This window comes from Pteronotus mesoamericanus, unplaced genomic scaffold, assembly GCF_021234165.1.
Source record: "Pteronotus mesoamericanus isolate MK-2021 breed Mesoamerican mustached bat unplaced genomic scaffold, CSHL_Meso_final contig_657, whole genome shotgun sequence".
In the NCBI taxonomy this organism is placed as follows: domain Eukaryota; kingdom Metazoa; phylum Chordata; class Mammalia; order Chiroptera; family Mormoopidae; genus Pteronotus; species Pteronotus mesoamericanus.
In genome coordinates this window covers 5711741-5734507 of record NW_026555229.1, presented here as the reverse complement: position 1 = coordinate 5734507, position 22767 = coordinate 5711741, and the positions used below count along the sequence as shown (strand labels likewise).

General features: G+C 39.4%; 1 protein-coding gene across 10 annotated transcripts in view; it reads right to left on the bottom strand.

The window, feature by feature from the left end:
- The window catches only part of GBF1 (golgi brefeldin A resistant guanine nucleotide exchange factor 1), a 129411-nt gene extending 108628 nt beyond the window's left edge, over nucleotides 1-20783 (bottom strand). For 6 of the 10 annotated variants that reach the window (XM_054581417.1, XM_054581419.1, XM_054581418.1 and 3 more), the window contains exons 1-3: nucleotides 12255-12279; nucleotides 8763-8868; nucleotides 7137-7203 (exon numbers count right to left, since the gene is read on the bottom strand). In XM_054581417.1, coding sequence (XP_054437392.1) covers nucleotides 7137-7203; nucleotides 8763-8868; nucleotides 12255-12265 — 184 coding nt within the window. In that variant the 5' untranslated portion in view covers nucleotides 12266-12279. Of the gene's footprint in view, nucleotides 1-7136; nucleotides 7204-8762; nucleotides 8869-12254; nucleotides 12280-13409; nucleotides 13463-20512 lie in introns of those variants that run through there. The other 4 variants (XM_054581425.1, XM_054581427.1, XM_054581421.1 and 1 more) reach the window with 3 other exon arrangements.
- Nucleotides 20784-22767: the final 1984 nt, after the last annotated feature.

Below are 22767 nucleotides of genomic sequence, written 5' to 3'. Positions count from 1 at the left end.
GACTCAAACTCAAGTCATATCCTAATGTGTTGCTCAATAATCTCCAAACTAATATAGTCTTATATTTTACCATAGAACAAGAAAAACAAAAAGCGCACTGGAAATAGATACTTGCATAAGTGTGTCCAACCTTGCCTCTTCCAACACTCAGCCCATTATGTGAATTTGTCTGCCAATTTTTATTAACTTGGTTCTTTTAGCCTCCAGGTAGTCACGCCTTGAACAGTTCACAAGCTCAATTCCAAGTAGGACAAAGCTCATTCTTCTTCTCATACTGATTAATAGTGATATATTGTTTACTATTCCCCAAACCATAAGCAACTACAAAAAAAAAATGAAAAGTATACATTCACTCAGTATGGGAGATGGTAACTCTGGTAAAAAATTTTTTCATGTATCCTTACTCAATCTTTTTCCAGACAATGACTACTAAAATTTCTTTTCCCTATACCTCCCCATCTTCTGACTGAAACATTAAAATTCAGGTATGATGCATACTTGGATAGTTTCACTTCTACTTAGAAGGCTATTTCTAAGAGACCTAGGCCAGATAAATGTTAGGTATTAGTTCCTCACAGGTCGGCATCCAGACTCTGTTTAAATGTTCTCTGCAAACCTCTGGAGGTTACATGGATTCAAACCTCCTAGCTCCGACTCTTAATTCACAAAGCTTGAGATAGACAGTATCTTACAGGTGTGTTTGTCCAGGATAAACTATACTTAAATAAATTCCTGATATATCCACTTTCTCCAGGCACCTGCTTCTCCCCCTTAAACTCAAATATGCCATATCTTGCTGTCCAGGTAAGCTCAATAAAGAAAAAGCCTATCCCTCAGAGTTACTCTATGCAACTCACCAGTCTTTGGGAATATCTAAACTCTGGCAAGAATGGTTTTAAATGAGAAAGTCAAATTGGCAATTGTATAAGCTATAATTTCTGTTCATTTCTTTGGCTTGTTTCATTAGCAAAGGTAAGAAAAGATGTCAAGAGATTGCTCCCTTTCAATATCATCCATTCCATACCTGATAGGGAACCATATGCCATAGAGTACAGGACACAAAGGTTAGCCTTGAAATGGTCGACTAGAGCTACTAAGCTTGTAAACCAGTGGCTATGAGGGCAGGAAGAAAGTTTACCTATTTGTCTATTATGACAGACCCAATGCCTACGTGCCTGAGCAAAATGCCTGCCACATAACAGACAGTCAATAAATATTGGTTAAAAGCAATTCAATAAGTAAGAACCAGAAAGAATCCAAATCTTGGTGGATCCCAGAAAGAAGAGGTCTAAGAAGCTAAAACAGTTCCATAATTACTACATGTGCTTGTACTGGACCTGAAGATCACCTTAGTCTTATGCTGAATACCCTCATTCCTCAGAGTTCCTCAAAATTAAAAACACCTGGGGTTAAATCGCCAAAGGCAAACTCACTACCTACCCCAACACCACCCCCAACATACACACCACTAAGAAGTGTTCCTCAAGCCCTGGCCCTGAAGGCTTTAAAGTCTTTAAGAGGTGATGCCTGCCCTGATTGGTGTTGCTCAGTAAGTTGGACATCCTTCTGCAAAGCAAAAAGTTACCAGTTCAATTCCCGGTCAGGGCACATGCTTGGGTTGCAACTCATTGACGTTTCTCTTTCACATCAATGTTTCTCTCGTTCTCTTTTTCTATCACTTCCCCTCTCTCTAAAAATAAATATATAAAGTCTTAAAAAAAAAAAAAAAGAGAGAGGTGATTCCTTAGGAGAAAATTCTGGTTGTGACTTTTAGGCTACTTAGACTTTTAGACTTTTTAGACTGTTCTCTTTTCTTTAAACCAAACATTTTCTGGAAAAGAATCTCTTTGTAATGATTTAAGTTTAAGACCAAGGACAGAGGTAGCCTAAACCTGGAGGCAAATGACCACAGCCAAACACCACAAATCACAACTGACTAGAGCCTTTTCAATGAAGCTCACTGGATGAAGGGCACTAAGGTTTGCAAACACTTGTCTAGTCCGGGAACAAAGAAATCAAAGATCACAGACCATGTCACCTGGAAGGATTCTTTTAAACCATCTACTCTCTTCAGACCTAAAACCGAGAGCAATATCAAGTATTCTGATATTTCACTTTCCCTTCCATCCCCATCGCATGCCACAGATCTTTCCACACAGTCTAGCTGAGACTGAAGATACCTTTACTTTGCAAGAGCCCCTACAAGATCTCTAGAAGGATAAAAGGAAACGTGTCTTTGGAATCTAACCCCATGGAGGGGCTTAAGCACATGAAAAGGAGAGGCAGTGGTCCTTCTGCCCCTAAGGCCAGGACTCCCCAGCCCTGCAGGCAGCACAGAGTTAACCACCCACCCGCTTTGAGAAGCACAAAGGTACCTCACTGCAACATGCCTAACATTTACATTGCCTCTCTCTGCTCATTAAACAGGTTTTGGTTAAATAATGAACAAACTGTATTACAGACTCCGATGAGAATTCCAAAATTATAAATCAACTGGGAAAGCCCAAAGGAGCAGACAGACAGGGAGGGGGGAGAAAGATAATATTGACTAATATAAAGGGCGCAGCTTGACAGTGGATATTCCTGCCACACCTGATCAAACACACTCTGTGGGGGGAGGGGAAAGAGAGCAACAGAGGGAAGATGGGACAAGACAGACTGAAATTTGCAACCGGAAAAGATTAAAATGGATTCTTTGGGGATAGAGAAAATACATAATATATATTACTATAAATGCAAAACTGTACTAAAAGCTAACTCAAATGTCAAAGATTACAGCTTGAATAAATTTAAATATAAAAGCCATGTGCTTCTGGAGTTAATGAGAGAGACATAAAAGGACAAACTGGGCCAGGAGACTGAACAGAGCCTTACACTGCCTTTGCTGGACAATGGGTTTAAAGCACAGAATCAAATACAGTAGAGGCTTCCCTCCATAGTTCTGAACCCTGAGAAAGAACTGGTAAACCCCATCACTTTTCCAACCTACATTTGCTGTTTTTAAAAATCAAGATAATTCATATTCCATAAAATTCACCCTGTTGAAGTGTACAATTCAATAGTTTTTACTATATTCATGGAATGCTACAAACATCACCAACTATCTAATTCCAGAACATTTCATCACCCCAAAAAGAAACCTGTACCCCTTCTCCACACCCCCTTCCCACCCCCGACTCCCCACCCCCAGCAATCAACATATATGCTTTAACTTTTTCAGAATAACCTCCTAAAAGGATTCTTAAAGGGGCAGCAGTCAGGTCTCACTGGTCATGAACAAAAGCTTTACCCAAAGTAGCAATATGCAAACTTTGCTCTTAGGCACCCTGTATCTTCCAAGTGCAACCTTGTCTTTAGATTTGGTATTAGAATATTCTATTACTCCAAATGCTACAGAGCATGAAGTCATCATGCAGTGTGGGCAAATACTGACTCCAAATGTGGTCCAGAGATACATATCTGTGAGAATAAAAGGTATGAACTTAGCCAACCTTACTAGAGACAATGGACTTATTTCCTTCACAATGCTCAAATACTCCAGAAGGAATAGATAGTGCTTATGTATTTAAATGATCCTCTGACTACTTACAAGAAAAGAAAAAAAAATCATTTTGGTTTACTGACAATGTCCAATGAAGCACCTCTTTCCAAAAGTAATATTCTTAACCAACTAAGCCAGGAGAAAACATAGAAGAATGCAAATAGAAAGCCTTTGTAAAAACACATCATGCCGAAGTGAGTTTCATGAGTTAAATTGAGTGGAAGTCCTAGAATTCCTGCCATACCTCCTCCAATCTAAGCAGTACACCATTTCTAGTCACAGAGCAAGAGCAGTCTCATTAGTTACTCTCTCCAAGTTCAAAACCCTTTCCCAGCCTCCAACCATTAACAGGCTTCCAAGAAAGCAGTCCTCCTGACACTGCCAATCAGAAAAATCTGTTTGTTTCAGTAAAAGGAACAAGGAATTGGTCATGGATTGCAGAGTCCAGGACCACAGGGGCAGCTAACCCATAAACCTGCCCTAGAAGCCAGCACTGTGTGGGGGGTCAGAACCAATCAAAAGACCATGAAATGCTCTATTTTGGGTCCACTCTGTCATTTTCTCAGGCAGGTAAAATGCTAAAACCCAAGACCAATGGGACAACCTTGGCAGGCACAATTTCAGCATTTGCCATACTGTTGGCCCCTAGAAAATACTAGCACCCTCTTCCTTCCCCCAGAGGAAAGCTTGGTAACACCCAGGTATGTTCCTAGTACCACTAATAGAACTAGCTTCTCAGCACATTCTGGTTTATATTAGTTTCAAGCAGCAGATAACCTGGATTCCTAACTCAAGGGTGTAAGAAAATTAGGCAGCAGACTCAGCCTGGTAGCTCTTACATGGTCTGTCGACACCCAAGTCCTGGACTGTACTACTCACCACAGATACAGCCTCTGAGTTGAAGTCTCAGGGTATGTCAGGGTAGAGAAAATAAGTATGGGATATGGATTGGATGGCAAACAGGAATTGTGGCTGTCAGGATAACGGCACCACCTCAGCTCCTCTATGTCCACAGAGTGTCCAAAAGGCCTACAAGGCTACTCCAGTCTGATCTCAGCCATTTGAAGGCGTTACTAACCAATACAACAATCCCAGGCTGTGTATAAAATGTTTGCCAGCTCTGATGCTTGCAGCTTTGTTAGTTGGATGTGGTCCCACAAAGCAAATGGTTCAATTCCAGCCAAGGCACATGGCTAGGTTGCAGATTTAGATTCTGATTGGGGTATATGCGAGAGGCAGCTGATCAATGTTTCTCTACTACATTGATGTTTCTCTTTTTTTCCCTCCCTTCCCCTCTCTCTAAAAATAAATGTTTAAAAGTTGTTAAATGTTTCTAAATATATTCATTTATTTAATCCACTTAACAGCTCTTAGACAGTACTCTGAATTCTGACCCTCCAAGAAGAGCTGTAAATATCTACTCACTATATTTTCTTTCTTATTTGGATATGTAAGCTTTATCTGTAAAGTGTAAAAAAAAATAAAAAATAAATAAAACTGTGCAAGCAGACAACCCTTTCTAAAGCACTGAAGTCACTTACAATATAGGCCATAAAATAAGAACCTACCACCTAGTTGCAACATTCACCCTGCTAAATAGCTAACAACTACCTCCTCTATACTTGATCCTTCTTGACTAACATTTCCAATGCTTTTCAATAGCTTGGAATTTACTCTCTTAAAGAAAACATGTAGAGAATCCTTAGATAACTTCAGCCAATGTTTAGGAAAGTAAAAAAGATGTTTTTCCCTCCAGATATTCTCCTATATTCCTCATGAAAGAAGGAAATGTATTTGTTTATTGTTACTTAATTTCCATAAGCCTAAAAAACAATTTCAATTGTGGTCTTAGATCTGTTATTAGCTAAAAACCATTCCAGGGATGTAACATTGCAAAAGTCCCTTACAGTCAACAGAGCAGCACAGCTCTGAGGCTTCCCGTTTCAGTCTTGATCGCCTCCTCCCTCCTTGAAAAACCCAACAGTATTGAGACTTGCCTCCCCCAAAACACACATATATACACATACATAAGGCAATTCCTCTGTACATTCTCCTCTAATTGTATGAACAGAAGCAATACAAAACACTGTACTAAACCAGGCATTAGGGACCAAATTCTAGCTTTGACTCCACCCCTTAGGATCAGTGTGACCTCAGCTAAATCACTTAAAAAGTCTCTGGGTTTCAACTTCATTCATAAAAAGGGACAATATACGCCAAGCCTCCCTTACAGGGTAGTGTATGAGTTCAATAACGTAATAAACATGAAAGTGGATTTTAAAATTCTAAACATATACAAAGAGGGACCCCAAAAAAACCCAGAATTATTTTCTGGAGGACAGACCCCTTCTAGTACAAGCAAGCTTCCCCCACTAGGTGAGTGTTCTAGGAACCCATCTCTATCAGTGTACCGGCTGGTGTGGTTGTGAAAGGTTGTGTTCAGCTTCAGTGGATTTTTTTTAAGACTCTTTCAACACGTTTGCCCATTTCATGATGGGTGATTTACCAGTGCACCTGTCCACACTGCACTGAGAGTTCAGTAGTTGTTGACCACAAATGTCATGACCCCTGTGTGCCACTCTCCTTTATTCACCTGATCTTGCCCCAAGTGACTTTTTTTGTTTGTATCCCCAGATGAAAAGAGTCCTTAAAGGGGAATGCTTTGCCAATGTGGTGAAACAAAAAACGGCAGAAGTACTAAAAGGTATCAAAATTGACAAGCTCAAAAATTGTTTTGAGCAGTAGAAAAAACATCTCAATAGGTGTATTGCATCTAATAGAGAGGTGACTGAAGTTTAAACACGTAAGAATAAATACACAATATTTTATACAAAATTAGGCACTTGTTTATTTTTATAAATAAATTCTGGGGGTTTTGAGGGGTCCCCCACCCCCGTAAATATTACATAAGCTTATTATGATTAGGGAAACACGGTGGGAAAAAATTTTCTGGGAACACATGGAGAATGAAAAATCTGCATTAGAGAACGTTAAGGCCCTAAAAGTGACAATGACTTTCTACAACAGAAAGGTTTTGTTGCAAATACTAAAAACTTTATTTGTGCCGCAAACTTCCTACATCTCAGAGCATGCATCAGGTACACAAAGAAAGTAGTTAAAACAAAACAAAACAAAAATTAACCAAAATAACTTACAAATAATGAAGGAAATTTATCACTGTATGAATGCTGATTTCCCACTGAAGTGGGACACCCTTGTAGTAACTCTAGGAAAAGGACCAGCAATACAGTAAACCAGAGGCAATCTACACACGAGGGTAAAACCTGGATTGCAACCTTCTTTTTTTATTTGATTTATCACTCATTTATTTAAGTATTATCTATGTCTGCTTTTGAACTACAATGGCAGATTTGAGTACTTGCACAGTTGCTATGGCCTGCAAAGCCTACAATATTTACTTTACAGAAAAAGTTTGTCCATCCCTGCAACATTTTTTTACAGAAAAAGTCTGTCCATCCCTGCAACACTTTTTTACAGAAAAAGTTGTCTATCCCTGCAGTAAATCAAACACATGTTTTTATTGTTTGGTTTTTTTTAACCAGGATAAATAGTCTACATAGATGTGAAGACTTACCTGTTATATTGTTTAAAACCTCCTTCAGATGACTGAAACTATGCAGCAAAGGATCCCGTTCTTCATCCTGTAACACATAGGTATTTTTTAAAAAGTCAATGTTGGACAAAGAGGAAGAGGGAAATAAAGGTCCGATCAAGGGCTCTTTCTCTGAATCCAACCAGAAAATCCGGTAAGTTTTTCTTTTTAGGAAAAAAAGTTAGCTGTACACTTTTTCAGTTCCTTAATTTCTTAATTCACAGAGGTCCTCTGGGCTTACCTAAAATAGTAAATCCTGAAATACTAATCAATACCATGACCACAGCACTCAAGCTACCACAGACTGCCAGGTCCTTCATATTTGCCATGGTCTGAATGTTTGTGTCACCTCAAAACTTATATGTTGAAATTCTAATGTCCAAGGTGATGGTATCAGAAGGTGGGGTTCTTTAAAAGGTGGATGATTAGGTCATGAAGGCAGAACCTTCATGAATGGAATAAGTGCCCTATAAAAGAGGCCCAAGAGAGCTCCCTTGCCCCTTCCACCATGTTGAGGACAGAACGAGAAGTCTGAGACCCAGAAGAGGGCCCCCACTTGACCATGCTGGCATCCTGATCTCAGACTTTCAGGCTCCAGAACTGTGAAAAATAAATGTCTGTTGTTTATAAGCTACCCAGTTTGTGGTATTTTGTTATAGCGCCCCAAACAGACTAAGACATGTGTGTTATTCTATCTCTTCTCCTTCTTCATACTCACTGTATAATCACACATATTCATTTCAAAGATGTTCCTGACCCCATCTCACTTCTAAAACAATTTTTATAAATAAACATAAGAAATTTCCAAACACCAAGTTGGAAATGTCTAAACCTGTTTTTACAATTGTGCCACAAAGTGTTTTGTACAACTGTACAAAAAAAAAAACAAAACCTTGAACATAACATATGCAACAAAGAAGCCAGCTTTACAGTAGGTAAATTTCTTATTCATCTGACTGGCAAGATATGGCCTGCTCTATATATAGAAGCTTGCTGAACTCCCAAGGAGTACCGTTACCAAGCCATACTCCATGTATAAATAACTAAACTAACTTAAATGAATTTGATAGCCCTAGGGAATTAGAAGATAAGAACTCTTTCTGAAATTTTTAGGTATTTTAAAGAAGTCCCAAATACTAGCTTACGTTGTTTACAAAAATAGTTTGAAGATCTGTATCAGGCCCCGGCCAGGTAGCTCACTTGATTAGAACGTTGGTCCCAATATGCCAAGGTTGCGGGTTTGATCCTCAGTTAGGGCACGTACAAGAATTAACCAATAAATGTATAAATAAGTGGAACAACAAATTGGTGTTTCTCCCTCTCTCTCTCTCTCCCCCCGTGCCCTCCCCTTCCATCCCCTTAAATCAAATTTTTAAAAGACTGCTTTAAAAATAAAGAAAAGAATGGTTTCATCTTTTGGGTCTCAGAGAAAAAAGGCAGCCTATAAATTTGACACTAGTTGGAATAAACAGAAGGGTCCTTGATACCAAGAACAACTCTGAATTCCTATTATTCTCATTATTACCGGGCAATTGATTACTGTTTTAACCATGCACAGATCCCCAACAACAAATCAGTGACCAAGCTTTCTGACTATTCCTCACTTACCAATGGAGTATGGGTGCTCCATCGGGCATTTCGTTTGATAGCCCCAACCACAATGTTAATCTCCCCTTGAATGATGTAAATATTCTTATCCACCATCCTGGCAAACCTATCAAAACAGTTAAGAAAAAAGTCTAGTTAATATTTGCTTATGCAGAGCATATCCACACTTGAATCTGTAGCTGGTAAGGTTAAAACTACAATTTAACTTTTCAGTACCAAGATTTCTGGAAGTTTAAGATATAAACCAACAAGCAACAATCCAGACAATTTCTCAAAGGCCCATCAACAATCTCTAGTAAACATGTCAAATTCTTCAAAGCTAATGGTCCCCAAAATTCTCTCCTATGAGGCCATAATGTATGCAGGTATGTCTCTGTTGTTAAAGATATATTATCAATATTTCAGATCTTCCCTTTGTTCTTTTTTATTCATTCAATAAATAGTAAAAGCTCAAGTTAAAAGAATGAGGGCTGTTAGAAAAATAGCCTTAGTTAAGAACCACAGTTACAATGTCAACTTATAGGCTACATCCATTCTACCAAGTCAGCTCCATAAAACTGGACAGTAGCAGTGATATAACCTTTAAGAAGTTCTGAAAAGTCAAGTTCATTTGCTTATAGCAGGAAACCTCTAATAAGCAGACTGAAAGATAGACTCTTTCTAAAACTGCTTCTATATGAATCTCTGAAGAGAAGCTGAAATACTATTTTAGTATTTTAAGTGCTCCCAACTTAATTACCACTTAACTACCACTTTCTTTGATGTCTAGAACAGCACTTGGGAAAGATATTTCATTCTCTTCCCAGGTGAAAATATTAAAAACCAAAAATCAAAAACAAAAAACCCCCAGAATTTCTTCTTGGCATAGAGAAACCCTAAAAGCATGTAAAACCAACTTACCACTTTCCATTATTTAGAAACCCTCCTCAGAAACACAAAATTTTAAAAATAAAGGGGGAAAAAAGGAGGGGGTGGTATTGTATACAGTTAGACAAACATTCAGATCAGGCTTAAAGGAAAGTTAAATAGTGTAGCTATTAGGGTAAGCGAAGGAATTCCAGGACCTACTATGCATAAAACATCTTTCTGAGTGCTAACGATACAAAACAAATTAAGACATGGAAAGAGCAGTCAGGCGTACTGTGTGTTACCACTAACGTAGAAACCAACCCATCATACACAAAAGGCTAGCTTTTGGGGGGGAGGGTTTCTTTATTTTTATTGTTGACAATATTGCAGATTTTGCCTCCATTTTTCCTCCACTGTCCCCTCCTCCCTAGATTTTTGTTTTTAAAAATATTCAATACTGCCCTGGCTGGTGTAGCTCAGTGGGTTGAGTGCCCACCTGCGAACCAAAAGGTCACCAGTTTGATTCCCAATCAGGGCACATGCCTGGGTTGTTGGCCAGGTCCCCAGATAGGGGTATGAGAGAAGCAACCGATCAATGTTTCTCTCCCTTTTTCCCTCTCTCTAAAAAAATAAATAAAATCTTTAAAGAAAAAAGTCTTGGCTACTCTGATTTGTGCTTAATTTGTGTATGTGTATACATATACACACATATATGTATTTATATATATATGTATTTTTATACACACACACACACATATATTCAATATTGCCCTGGCCAGGTAGCTCAGTTGGTTAGAGGATCGTCCCGATACATCAAGTTTGCAGATTCAATCCCCAATCAGGGCACATACAAAAGTCAACCAATGAATGAATAAATAAGTGGAACAACAAATCAATGTCTCTCTCTCTCCCCTCCCCGCTCTCTCCCAAATCAATAAATAAAAATTTTAAAATGCAGTATTTAACATATGGTAAGATACAAAGAGTAATATTATGGCCAGTATCCCAATTAAGAATAGTACAACTGAAGTCTCTCTGTATCCTCCCTAATCATATCCTTCTCCCTTTCATCCACAGGTCCCACTATTCTAAATCTGATGTTTATTAAACTTTTATATTGTTTTATACTTTTACTTCATTGGTATGTATCTTTAAACAATATACAGTATTATCCTGCATTTTTATACTTTATGTAACTAATATATCATATATATTCTGTAATTTGCCCTTTTCCCTTGAAACATTATGTTTGCGAATCATCCATGTTGTTAAGTATACTAAATATATTTTATACAGGGGTGTGTACACACACACACACACACACACACACACACACACAGATATAAACACAGAATAAAAGGTCTTGGGCAATGTACCCCAACCTCAATAATAATAGTTATCTTTAGAGAAGGTATTGTGAAATCTGAATATAATCAGAGAATATTCTAGCCTTATCTCTAATGTTTTAATTTTTTTTACAAGAAGAATGTATTACTGTACATTTCTGCCCATAAAGCATTTACAGAGTTCAGTGAGATCTAAAAGAAAACTGAACCAGAGTTATAGAGAAAAAAATGAATCCTGCAAGTAGCTCTATTTGCATACTTTACACAAGACAGGGCCCTCCAGAAAGTAAGAAGTATGAAAAACACTACAATAAAGGAAAGAACTGGTACAAATTTTGTCCAGGCCCATAACACCTTCCCCAATCCATAATGGAATCCAACACAAGACTAAATTTATTTTGTTCATTTATTTATTTTAATCCTCACCCAAGGACATGTGATATTGATTAGAGAGAAAGAGAAAGAGAGAGGAACATGGATGTGAGAAAACATCAACTGGCTGCCTCCCACACGCACCCCAACCAGGAATCAAACCTACAACCCAGGTATGTGCCCTGATCGGGAATTCAACCCAGAACACTTGGGTGTGAAGGATGACACTCCAACCAACTGAGCCATCCAGCAAGGGCAAGACAGAATTTATTTTAATGACAATTTAAATAAATAACTAGCTTAGTCTTAGAAGACTATCTTCTTTCCAAATGGCTTAGGCACACAACAATGTTCTCTTTCTGAGAAGATTAAAAAATGAGAATATATAACTTTTCTTTTGAGGAGAAGGGGAACCAAGAAGAAATTTGAAAATAATTAAAAGCATCAGTAAAGATAAATCTCTAGTATTCCTCCTTCCTTAAATTATTTAGGCAAGATGCGTATGCTCTACATCTCTGGAAGGATTTTTAAGAAACTCAGAAGCTATTTCCAGAGAAAAGAACTGGGGGACTGCAGAAGAGGGGTGATAGGAAGACTTACTTTTCTCTGTACATTATTTTGTACTTTTTGAATTTTGTGTCACATACATGTATTACCTGTTACCTATTTTAAATTTTTAATTACCTGATTTTTTTTAAATGAGTAGGCTCCTTAGAAAAGTAGTTGTAATATTCCTTCCATAAATGATTAAAAGCAGCAAAGTTAATTAAATAACATTTACTTCAGTCAATCAGACATTCCTTAGCTCCTGCCAAGCAAAATCCTAGGCACAGTGGTATAGAATGGTCCCTATATTGTGCCCAGCCCACAAGGAATTTATAATCTAGTAGATGAAACATATACATACACACAAACTATATCATACCTCCAATACATGAGTGACACACAGTGTTACAGGAGTGAAGAAAAGAATATTATTTCTGGCAGAAGCCCTAGAAAGGCAACTGAAAGACAGGGTTTAGAAAGTCAAAATTGTAAGGAGAGAATGGCATGAATAAAGGCTTATAGGTAGGAAAATTTGGTATGTATTTAGGGGATCATGATTATTCCAGACTGGCTGGAACATTATTTCTAGGGAAGTAACTAGAGGTAAAGCTAGAATAGCAAGTGAGGGGCATACTTTGGAAGTCCTTCAATGTAAGATTATTATTCCATTTCCATATTTTGCACAAGACAGGGCCCCCAGAATACCTATCATTGTACCTCATTGTAAAATTATTTTGGAGGGCCTAGAAAGGGAATTGTAAAATAAGAATATACTTAATTTCTCTTTCAGAGAACTAAAAGAATGAGAGAAAACACCCATACTAAAAACAACAGCAACAAGAAAACAACAACACTGTACTACAAATTGCGAACGAAAGTGCCAATGGGACTAACCGATAACTAGTAGAAGCTACATGCTATTTGGGAAGCTTCCTGGAAGAGATAAATTTTGAACCGGGATTCCAACTGAAGTAATCAACCTAACATTCGATCAAAATTCATTAGGCACCAAAAGCTAACAACTTTCTAAGCTAGCAAAGATCTAAGCAAAAAAAAAAGAAAAAAAAAGTCTTAAACTTCTTTTCTTAGGGGAAAAAAAATTTAGGGAATAAAAAAGGAATTATTTTTAAAGACTATGCACAGCTGCCTAATCTCCCTCCAGCCTCTGAGTATTTCTCTCTTCACACAGCGAATCTTCCAAGGGAATCAGTCCTTCAGCTTCAGATGGGAAGCTCTGATGAACCACTTGCTGTCTGGTACCTAATGACTCAGAACCCCTTGTCACAAAGTCACAAAGACCTGTGGAGACTGCATATAAGTGTGGCAGAGAAGAACTTAAGGTTTATGTTGTATCAGAAATAACATGAGAAGGAACAACCAAAAAGTACACACTAAGTAACATCCCTGGTCAGATAAAGCCACTGACCCAGAGACTCTGAGCAACATACTCCTATGTTCTTTAAAAGTCCTCTCTGTTTAAAGCCGGATCTATATAGCATTCAGAATGACGCTTTGCAGCATGCCAGTTACTCACCCCAAGAGGTTCCAAAGCGGAATCGCTGTATCAACCAGCAACTCCCTCTAGATCTAAACAAAAGCAGGAGAAACAGAAACAATAAAGTGGATCCTTACTTCATGGAATACCAAAAATTCTATTTCAAATAAATTAAAGATTTAAATGTAAAACAAAACAAAACTTGAGAACTTTTAGAAGATAATATATAAGAATATTTTCATAATCTCAACATAGGGGAGAAACACCGAGTCAGGAAGCAAAACACACAACCCATAAAAAAATTGGTAAATTAAGCAGTGTTAAAATTAAAGACATTTAGCCCTGCCTGGATGGCTCAGCTGGTTGGAGTCATGTCTTGTACACCAAAAGATTATGAGTTCAATCCCCGGTCAGTGCACATACCAGGTTGTGGTTCAGTCTCCAAGGTACAACAGATCAATGTTTCTCTCTCACATCAATGTTTCTTTCTTTCCGCCCCCCCACCCCCCAAAGCAATAAACATATCCTCAGGTGAGGATTTTTTTAAAAATTAAAGATTTATTCAAAAGACACCATAAAAAAGAGGGAAAAGATAAATTACAAATGGATAAAATAATTGTAACATGACTAATAAAGAAGCAATATTCATAATATAAAATAACTTCTACTAAACTATAAGAATAGACATATAAACCCTCCCCAAAATTGGCAAGAGACATAGGTATTTTACAGAATAAGGAAATACAAACAGCAAACAATTAAAAAGATTATGAGCTTCATTAATAATCAAAAAAATTATAAAATAAGATTATAATGAGATACCATTTTACACCCCCACGTTAGGACAAAAATTTTAATCTGACAGTACTAAGAATTGGTAAAAATGCAAACCAAGTGGCTGGTATGTAAATTTTGATAAAACTCATGGATAATAATTTGACAGTATCTTGCAAAGTTGGAGAACTTCATGTTCTATATTTCAGCAATTACACTGCTAGGACTATATCCCAAGGAAATTCCCCCAAAATTTAGAATAGCAGCTGGGGGAGGAGGGTGTGACTGTCAGGAAAGGGCATACATGTGGCCTCAGTTTTGGTGATGTTGTTTTTTAAGCTGAGTGGAGAATATTGATGCCCTGTGTATGCTATATATACAAGGTCTGCGTGGAAAAAGTCCAGCCATTGTTAGTATAACAAAAATGGTTTGTGCAACATCGATGTAACCTGGCAGCCAAGAAGAGTGGACTGGAATGCACATGTATGAACAATGGCGACTCCAATGTACTAGTCAGTGGGGGCCATAGACGCCCCTGAGTGAGGCTGTATACTGTGTAGCTGTCGCATTCAAAATGACTGAGTGAGTAGAGCAATGAATCTGCATCAAATTTGTGTTAAGCTTGAACATTCCTCTATGGAAAATATCCAGATGATTCATTCAGAAGGCTGCAGCTATAGGCAACTGGTGATTGGCAGTTTCATCACAACAACACGTCCTCTCATGCATCACATCTCATGCAGGGTTTTTTTTGCAAAACATCAAGTCACCCAGGGGACTCAGCCCCGCTACAGCCCAGATTTGTCACGGAGACTTCTGGCTTTCCCCAAAACTAAAACCACCTTTGAAAGAGAATAGATTTCAGACCATGAATGGGATTCAGAAAAATACAATGGGGCAGCTCATGGCAATTGGGAGAACTATGTGAGGTCCTAAAGTGCCTACTTTGAAGGGAACTGAGGTATCATTGTCCTATGTACAATGTTTCTTGTATCTGGTATCTTCTTCAATAAATGTCTCTACTTTTCTTATCACATGGCTGGGTACCTTCTGGACAGACCTCGTATTCTTTGTATATATAAAATAGACTACCAAAAGTTCCTTCTTTTTAAAGGTACAGTCATTGTTCTCTCTCTGCATTTGCACATGCTGTTCCCTTTCCATTTTTAATCTTTTCCTCCACTCTTATCCTCTTGGAAAAGCCTTCCTCAGTCCATCCAAAACTCAATGAATACCACAGTGGTGACAAGAACAAGCTTCAGAGTCAATACAGACCTGAGCTCCAATCCTGACTGTTACCACCCATATGATCTTAGCCAAGTTTCTTAACTTCTTGACCCCCAGATCACAGTTCTCCATCACAAAATGGAGATAGTACTTCCTCATCCATTTGTTGTGGGGCCTAAATAAGAAGCCTATGAAGCACCTAGCATAGTACCAGGGATATTAAAACCCAAAACATGTTAGCTATTACTATGATAATGCCAGCTCTGTTTACTATTTCCTAGCTAGCCCCTGCCCCCAGAGAGTATTAGTGCTCCTTTAGTGTCACTCCATAGCATTGTGCATAGCTCTATTTAAACACATTTTATACTGATTTAAATTGTTTTGTCTGTCTTTCCCGTGAGCTTATGAGCAACTCAAGAAGAAACCATAACTATTCACATTTTTATTCCAAATGTCTGATATATACTAAAGAAAATAATAAATACTAAATGAACAAAAAAATTAATGAACTAACACCAAGGTTGACTCTTTAATAGTGGTGCAGCTACATCCACCTCTTGTGAAAACAGTAACTTCACAGAAGACAAGGACTCTAAGCCAGGCAAACGAACCTTTCTGCATCCCATATTTGTTTCTGTACGAGAAATTACAAACCTTCCATACACGCCACCCTAGAGACAAAATGAATCCACATTTACCCACCAACCAAATCATAATGCTTCCATTCTTACATCTATCTTCCTGAAGTCTCCTCATATGCTATTTGCATGTTCACATTTCCTAGGTGAAATACAGGGTTCTGCAGAAGTAAGGCTTGCCTGAGTGTGGTTGTTAGGGTAATAATATGATTGTAATAATTTATAATTTTAATTTGAACATTTCACCTAAAATGTCATATGGTATGCTTGAGTGTGGTATGTTACAGAATTACTGCATTTTGCCATGTATAATGTGTATTTTTTGCCCAAATTTTTGAGGGAAAAATAAGGATGCATATTATACATGGATAGTACTAATCCTGCATCTATATAAATGTTTTTAACTCTTATTTATGCATTAAAAGTGTAAATCTAGGAAGCAATAAAGATATCCATATGCAAAATAATACCCTGGAATTCAATAATCAGTTTTGTTTCTAAATATAAATAAATAAATAATAGAATTAAAAATTAAAACATTTTTTTCCTGAAAGTTTGGGCCAAAAACATGGGTACTCATTATAGACAGGAGCGCATTATACATGGCAAAATATAGTATATGGCTATGGTTTTGTAATAAAAGATTTTGTAACAAAAACAGGCCATTATCTGTGCCAGACCCTGTATATAATTCTTTATGTAACTGTCAATTCTTCATATATGTTTATATATTATTTCCTTTGGTTCTAGTTGTCATTAGTACATCATTATTTAAGCTATTTTTTTCCTAACTTTTTTAAGGGTTGTCCTTAACAAATTAGAAATTAGATTCTCCAAAGGCAAAGACTCAGTTGTTGTTGTTTTTTTCTTTTTCGTGGTGATTTTGTGTCTAATACAGAGCTCTGCAAACCAAGAGAACGCTGATGGGTTTTCTGAGAGGGTTTTCTGTTCAGCTCCCTGGTACCTTAGCCCTTCCAAGGTTTATCTTCACTCAATTTCTCAAACGTTGCAGAAGAGCACTAAAGATGCAGAGTTTACAAGGTTTCCAGAGCTGGCCAAGGAACACATCATAGTTGTGCTTTATTGAAAGTGACCAAGAATTACTGCACTAGTAAACAACTAATTGGGCTCGAGAAATTTACACAAAGGGTGGAGGAAAGAGAAAGTCAAACCAGGGAAAAAGCTGGTGCCGTGACAGAACAGGACTGGAAAATCCTCCCAAACCTGATAATCAGGTGACCAGTGTACTTTAGCTCTGCCATGGCACCTGCCCCTTCTGGAGATTCTGAGTTTATCCCAAGAACTATATTGCAAAGTGAGTCAGTAAGATATGGCCAAAGCTGTCCAAAGATGTCCCACCTGCCAGTTAGAAGATGAAAAATAAAACAAGGTTTCTCTCACTCATCTTTTAACCACTCAAGGTACCCAAGGTATAAGGGTGACAGTGGCAGAGTAGGACAAAGATAAAAACTTAGTCTGAGTGAGTATATAAAAAGAACTGCAGTCTCATAAGGCCTGCCCATCTCGCTTATCAGGGGTCACCCACTGTCATAGGGGCAGAATCCAGTCCACAGACAGATTTTGCTCCACCTGCAAAGATTTTTTTAAAGATTCACTAGTTGCCAACAGTTTCAAATCCAATGATCTGAATTTCCAATTTCTTCTGAAAACAGGAAACCTGGCATCCGGTGCCCACATTCCAGTGTAACTACAGTCCCCACCACATCCTGATACATTCCCACTTGGCTCACTTCACTCATTTACCTGCTTGATACGCAGGCATTTGAGCTTATAATCCCTGGTTTATATAATGGCAACAAATCATTACTTCCATGATCACTTCCACTATAATTGGGACTCCAAGTCCCCACACTGCTCTATTATATTCTTATTTAATTAAATAATTACTGTTGGACACACTGACAGAAAACGGAACAATAATAGCTAAACAGCTGCCAATTACAATTACATAGCTCTTCCAGCCTGAGGGTAAAATGAACCTTCCCTCTCCTTCAGCTCAACTCCACTAATACCCCGATGGCAGCATCATTCTAATTTGTCACACCGAACTACAGGAACAGACTGTGATCAAGCCACAGAAGTGGCATACAAAGGCTAGAATAATCCTTCCTGTAGGAGTACTGTATAAATATTATGGGTCTCCTCAAAAGCAGGAGCTGTGTCTTTTTCCACTCTAGCTGCCTACAGTACCTTTGCAATGAAGCTATCACCTAAAAGTGGCAGTCATTCTGCCTTCTGGAACACAAGAAAGTGAAATAGTAGTGGAACTCTGAGAACTACAAGCTGAACTGGGATTGGTGCCCAGCTACTCAAGAGGAGAAGTGTCTATAACCTGAGTTCCCACTGTGCCAATGAGCATCACTGTAAAGATTAGAACATACAGGCTACTGCCCATCTTTTAAAAAAACTCAAACACTAGTCTTAAAGAAAGTACAAATTTTCTGATTTGGGGTGAGGGCTGGGGGTGAAGAACTATTCTTATTTAGAAAATTACTTTTTAAGTTAAAAAAAGGGAAAATCTTTAATACCTGAGTCACCTCCAGGCCAAAGTGAAAAGATGCTGGATTGGTTGCACTATCTACCCAAAGACTAAATTGTCTCTTATTCAAAGCATCTCAACTCAACAGGGCTTAACAGGGCATATCAACCCAGATGAGCAAGGCTGCCCCATCAAACCTAGGTACTTCCTGGGCTATGTCATTTCATCACCCGTTTTCAACTACTTTTTTGAAAATTCTGCAACTTAGATCATCAACTTAAAATGCAAATAGTTGCCTGTACCATTTCCATCCCACTTATTTTAAATCACACACATACACACACAATTTCAGGATGGGAGAAGGCATTAGGTAGAAACAAACAGTTTAGTCAGTCTAGATTACAGATAGTTTCCCATTCTAACACAATGAGCTTTTGACTCTCCTTGTTACTACTACCTCACCACGCAAAAGTCCTGACTGCCAGGACCAGAACCATGTCATAACTTAGGATCACATACTAAAACTAATACTGGGTACAGATAACATTTATTGAGTGTCCACTACATGCTCAAAGGCATTAGATTGATACTGCTTTATTCCTACTACATGCTGTAACTAGGCCACTGCACATACCAGTATATGCCTCTGCTTTTAAAAAGTGAATAAACTGAACAGAGCAATCCCAAAACAGACCTTTTCGGTTGTATCCTCCACAGAGCCCAGAGGAGTGCCTTGGGCACCTGAATTAAAGGCATAAAATTTCTGCCCTGGCTGGATAGTTCAGTTGGTTAAAGTGTTGTCCTCGATATACCAAAGCTACAGGTTCAAGATTGTGGGTTCAATCCCCAGTCAGGGCACATATAAGTATCAACCAATAAATGCATAATTAACTGGAACAACAAATCGATGTTTCTCTCTCTAAAAATCAATAAATAAAAGAGTTATTTTCAGGCATATAAATTTTTATGTTGTACATTTAGAAACACTATCTACACTATTCCTCATTTCTAAAGGCACTCTTTATCCTTGGAGGACTTTAAGGTTTACAATATAGCAGTTTAGCAAATGTCATCACAGTGCCGTGAACTACACTTTTTGGGGTTATGTTCCATCATTCACACTGCTCTCTTGACACTACACTTTTAAACTGCCTGAACATCTCTTATGACTCTTTTTACCCACTAAAAATGATAGGCCAACAGTATAAAACTTTACCACTCTTCAAATCTCTCTCTGCTTTCTACCAAATATGTCATCAAAGAGTGACTTCCTTGTGATTGAACTTCATCTCCTTAAGGCAAGTGAGAAGACCTGGGGAGAAAATGCTAGCCAAAAATATACACCAGGAGACAATATCTGTAAAACAACTTGTATAAAGGAAGAAACAATCTCAGAAGATAAATCCAGAGCTCACATCCACATCCAGACTGGCATTTGAGCTGCCCTATAAGAAGAAAGCCTCTCAGAGCCCAGGCCTCCACACTGCTGGCCTCAATCCTTGCACACCTCTCCTCACTACCGGAGTCCAGGTTGCACTAGTTCATCATCCAGTATTAATGAAGCACTATGGCTGCGTTAATGTGGCAGTCACACAGGAGTCGTCGCTGTACACAACCTGAAGAGACTCTCATATCGAAACTAAGGTCTAAAAATCAACCCTGAAAAGCAGATATTGTACAATGCTTTTTAGAGTGCACAAAGCTCAGGATGAGAGGAGCTAAAGTCTAAGTCAAGTCTGGGAACACGGGAAAAAGGATTCCGGCATCTGCAAGGGATCAGAAATCAGAGTTTAAGTCGCCCCACCTGCGGCAGGGGCCTGACCTTTGCCCTCACTTTCCTCCCAGTTGCCTTCCACAGCACTCTCTCCCTCGTCTTAATCTTGCCCCTGAGCCCTTAATCCACCCCGGCTCGTCCAATTTAAAGGCCTTCGTCCCCTTATTCCCTATCGCGATGTCAGGGCGGCCTTCACGACCCTGGAACTCTAAGAAGAGACTTCGCTGACCTGTCAGCCGATCCAAAATGGCGGGGCCTAGTCCCAGGACCGGCAGCCGCTGCTCATGTCCAGCCCGGGCCCCGAAGGCGTCTCCGAGCGGCTCTCCCGAGTATGATGGCAGATGGGAAAAAGGAAGTAACCCTTTTCCTGAAAGTTGAAGCTGTAATCAGGGACCGCACAGCGGCCGAGAAGAGTCGGCCGGAACGGGTGGTGGAGCCGGCTACCTTCCCTGTCAGCTCACTGACGTGGTAACTAGCCTCAGTCTATCCCGCTGCCTGGTAACTGCGCGAGCCCTGCCTCGCGCGGCCAATCATAACTTTGCACCGTGAAAAGTGACATTCCAACTATCCAATCGAAGAAAGAAAATTGGCTTCGAGAGGTGGGTTGTGCCTAAGGAGGTGAGATGACCAGCAAAAGGAAAGTGTAGGTAGGAAACAACCAATGGATACAAGGGATCTCTGAGTGACAGTAATAAAAGCCAATAAAAAGGGAAAAATTGTGCTGGGCGGTTGGAGAGGTGGAGCTAGCTAGAGATCGGTTGCAGTGCAACTTGGCAATATCTGCTGGGCATTATGGGGAGGAAAGCTACGATTTGCTGGAAAGGGGGCGGGGTGCATTTTGAGACCCTGAGCGGGCTACTCGACTCCCTCCTTCCTGCCCCATCCAGGCCGCTCGGTATCAAAATCACCTAGACCAAAATCGTGCCCTTTAAGGGGACGCTTCAACAGGAGGCAGCTTCTAGGCTCCCTCCATCCTAGGACCAGTCCCACAATTTATTCCAACCTGCCCTTACCCACTTTTCATTCTGCCTGTCCTGTCTGGCTTCTCAGATTCATCTGTTCCATTCCAACTCTGTTTCTGTGTCTTGTACCCATTCCTATCATGCAGAAATAGAAAAAGTGAGAGGTGGCGGAAACCTTGGGTATCTAATTCAGGTCTCTTCATTTCACAGAGCAGGAAACAGTCCCAGTGTGGAAAGATGGACCGCACGTTCGCATAACTACTTCCTGGCAGAGCAGAAAGACTAACCCAGGTGTCCTCACTCCCAGTTGACTGCCCTTTCATTTTCACTGCCCTTCGCTATCTCTTACACCCTAGTCTATGAGGCTCTGACTCCAGCTCTGCCTCTCATACTAAGCCTTGGACAGTCCAACTACCTGGAACAAAACAAATCACACGGGTTAGTCCACATCATTAGCCACAGGAGACTGAAGCCTTTCCTCTGTGCCGTAGAAACATTAAGAAGCCTAAAGGCTAGATGCCCATCTCAATCTTCACTCTCCTGCTTCTAGGTGCCTCTCCTCCTGCAAGAGATGATAGAGGTTGCTAAGATATTTACAATTACCTAGAAGTGAGAGTGTGTAGGAGGAGAGGAGGATGGATTTTCTCTTTGCAGACTGACTGGTGGAATTTCCTGCCTGTTTCCTTCCAGGATTCCCTGCAGACCTGAAGAGACTGCTGGGAAGCAGTGAAAAAAGATACAAACTCTTTCCCCATTTCCTCCCGTTTATGGATGATCCAAGTCCAGGGAAGCTCTACATCTAACCCAAAATAAACATAGTTTCAAAACCAGACATCCAAAGACCATCCATGTGCTAGGATTCTCTAATCAGAAGAACTCATCAGACCTGACATAAGACCTGCAGAACTCCTTAACAGCTCCATGCACCTGCACATTGGGCTCCTGGTCTCTGGGTCTAACTGAGGATCTTATCTCTTTCACCCAAAGAGAGGGGAAGAAGTTACAACCACCACAGCACTTCTGTCCACAGTACCTCTGAGCCATTATCGACCTTCATTTGAAAATTGGGATTTGGTCTCTTGGGTCTATATCAGATTGAGAGGTCCTAGATAGCCAAAAATTGGAAAATCCTCCAAATGGGCCAAAATTCCCTACTCCCCCATCTCCACTCCCACATACTTTCAAAAATGAACCAGCCTAAAAGCATGAATAGGATTGTGTGTTAGAGATAAGGAGGAGAGAGATAACAATGCCCTAGCCCCTCCTAACTTCCATTTCCACCTACCAGGTAGAACATCTCCCTCTTAGATTTCAATACTGAGTTCCAACATTATTAGAAACATGATGGAATACATGGCACTTCCCCTCCTAAATCTTAGCATAATAGGGGACAACATATAAGCTGATCACTTCAATATAGAGGGTATGACAGGAGGGTTGTGGGAGCAAGAGGCTGGCCATCTGGCTAATTTGGGAGTTCAGGAACAGCTTCCCAGAGAAAATGAGGCCTGAGTGGAGCTTA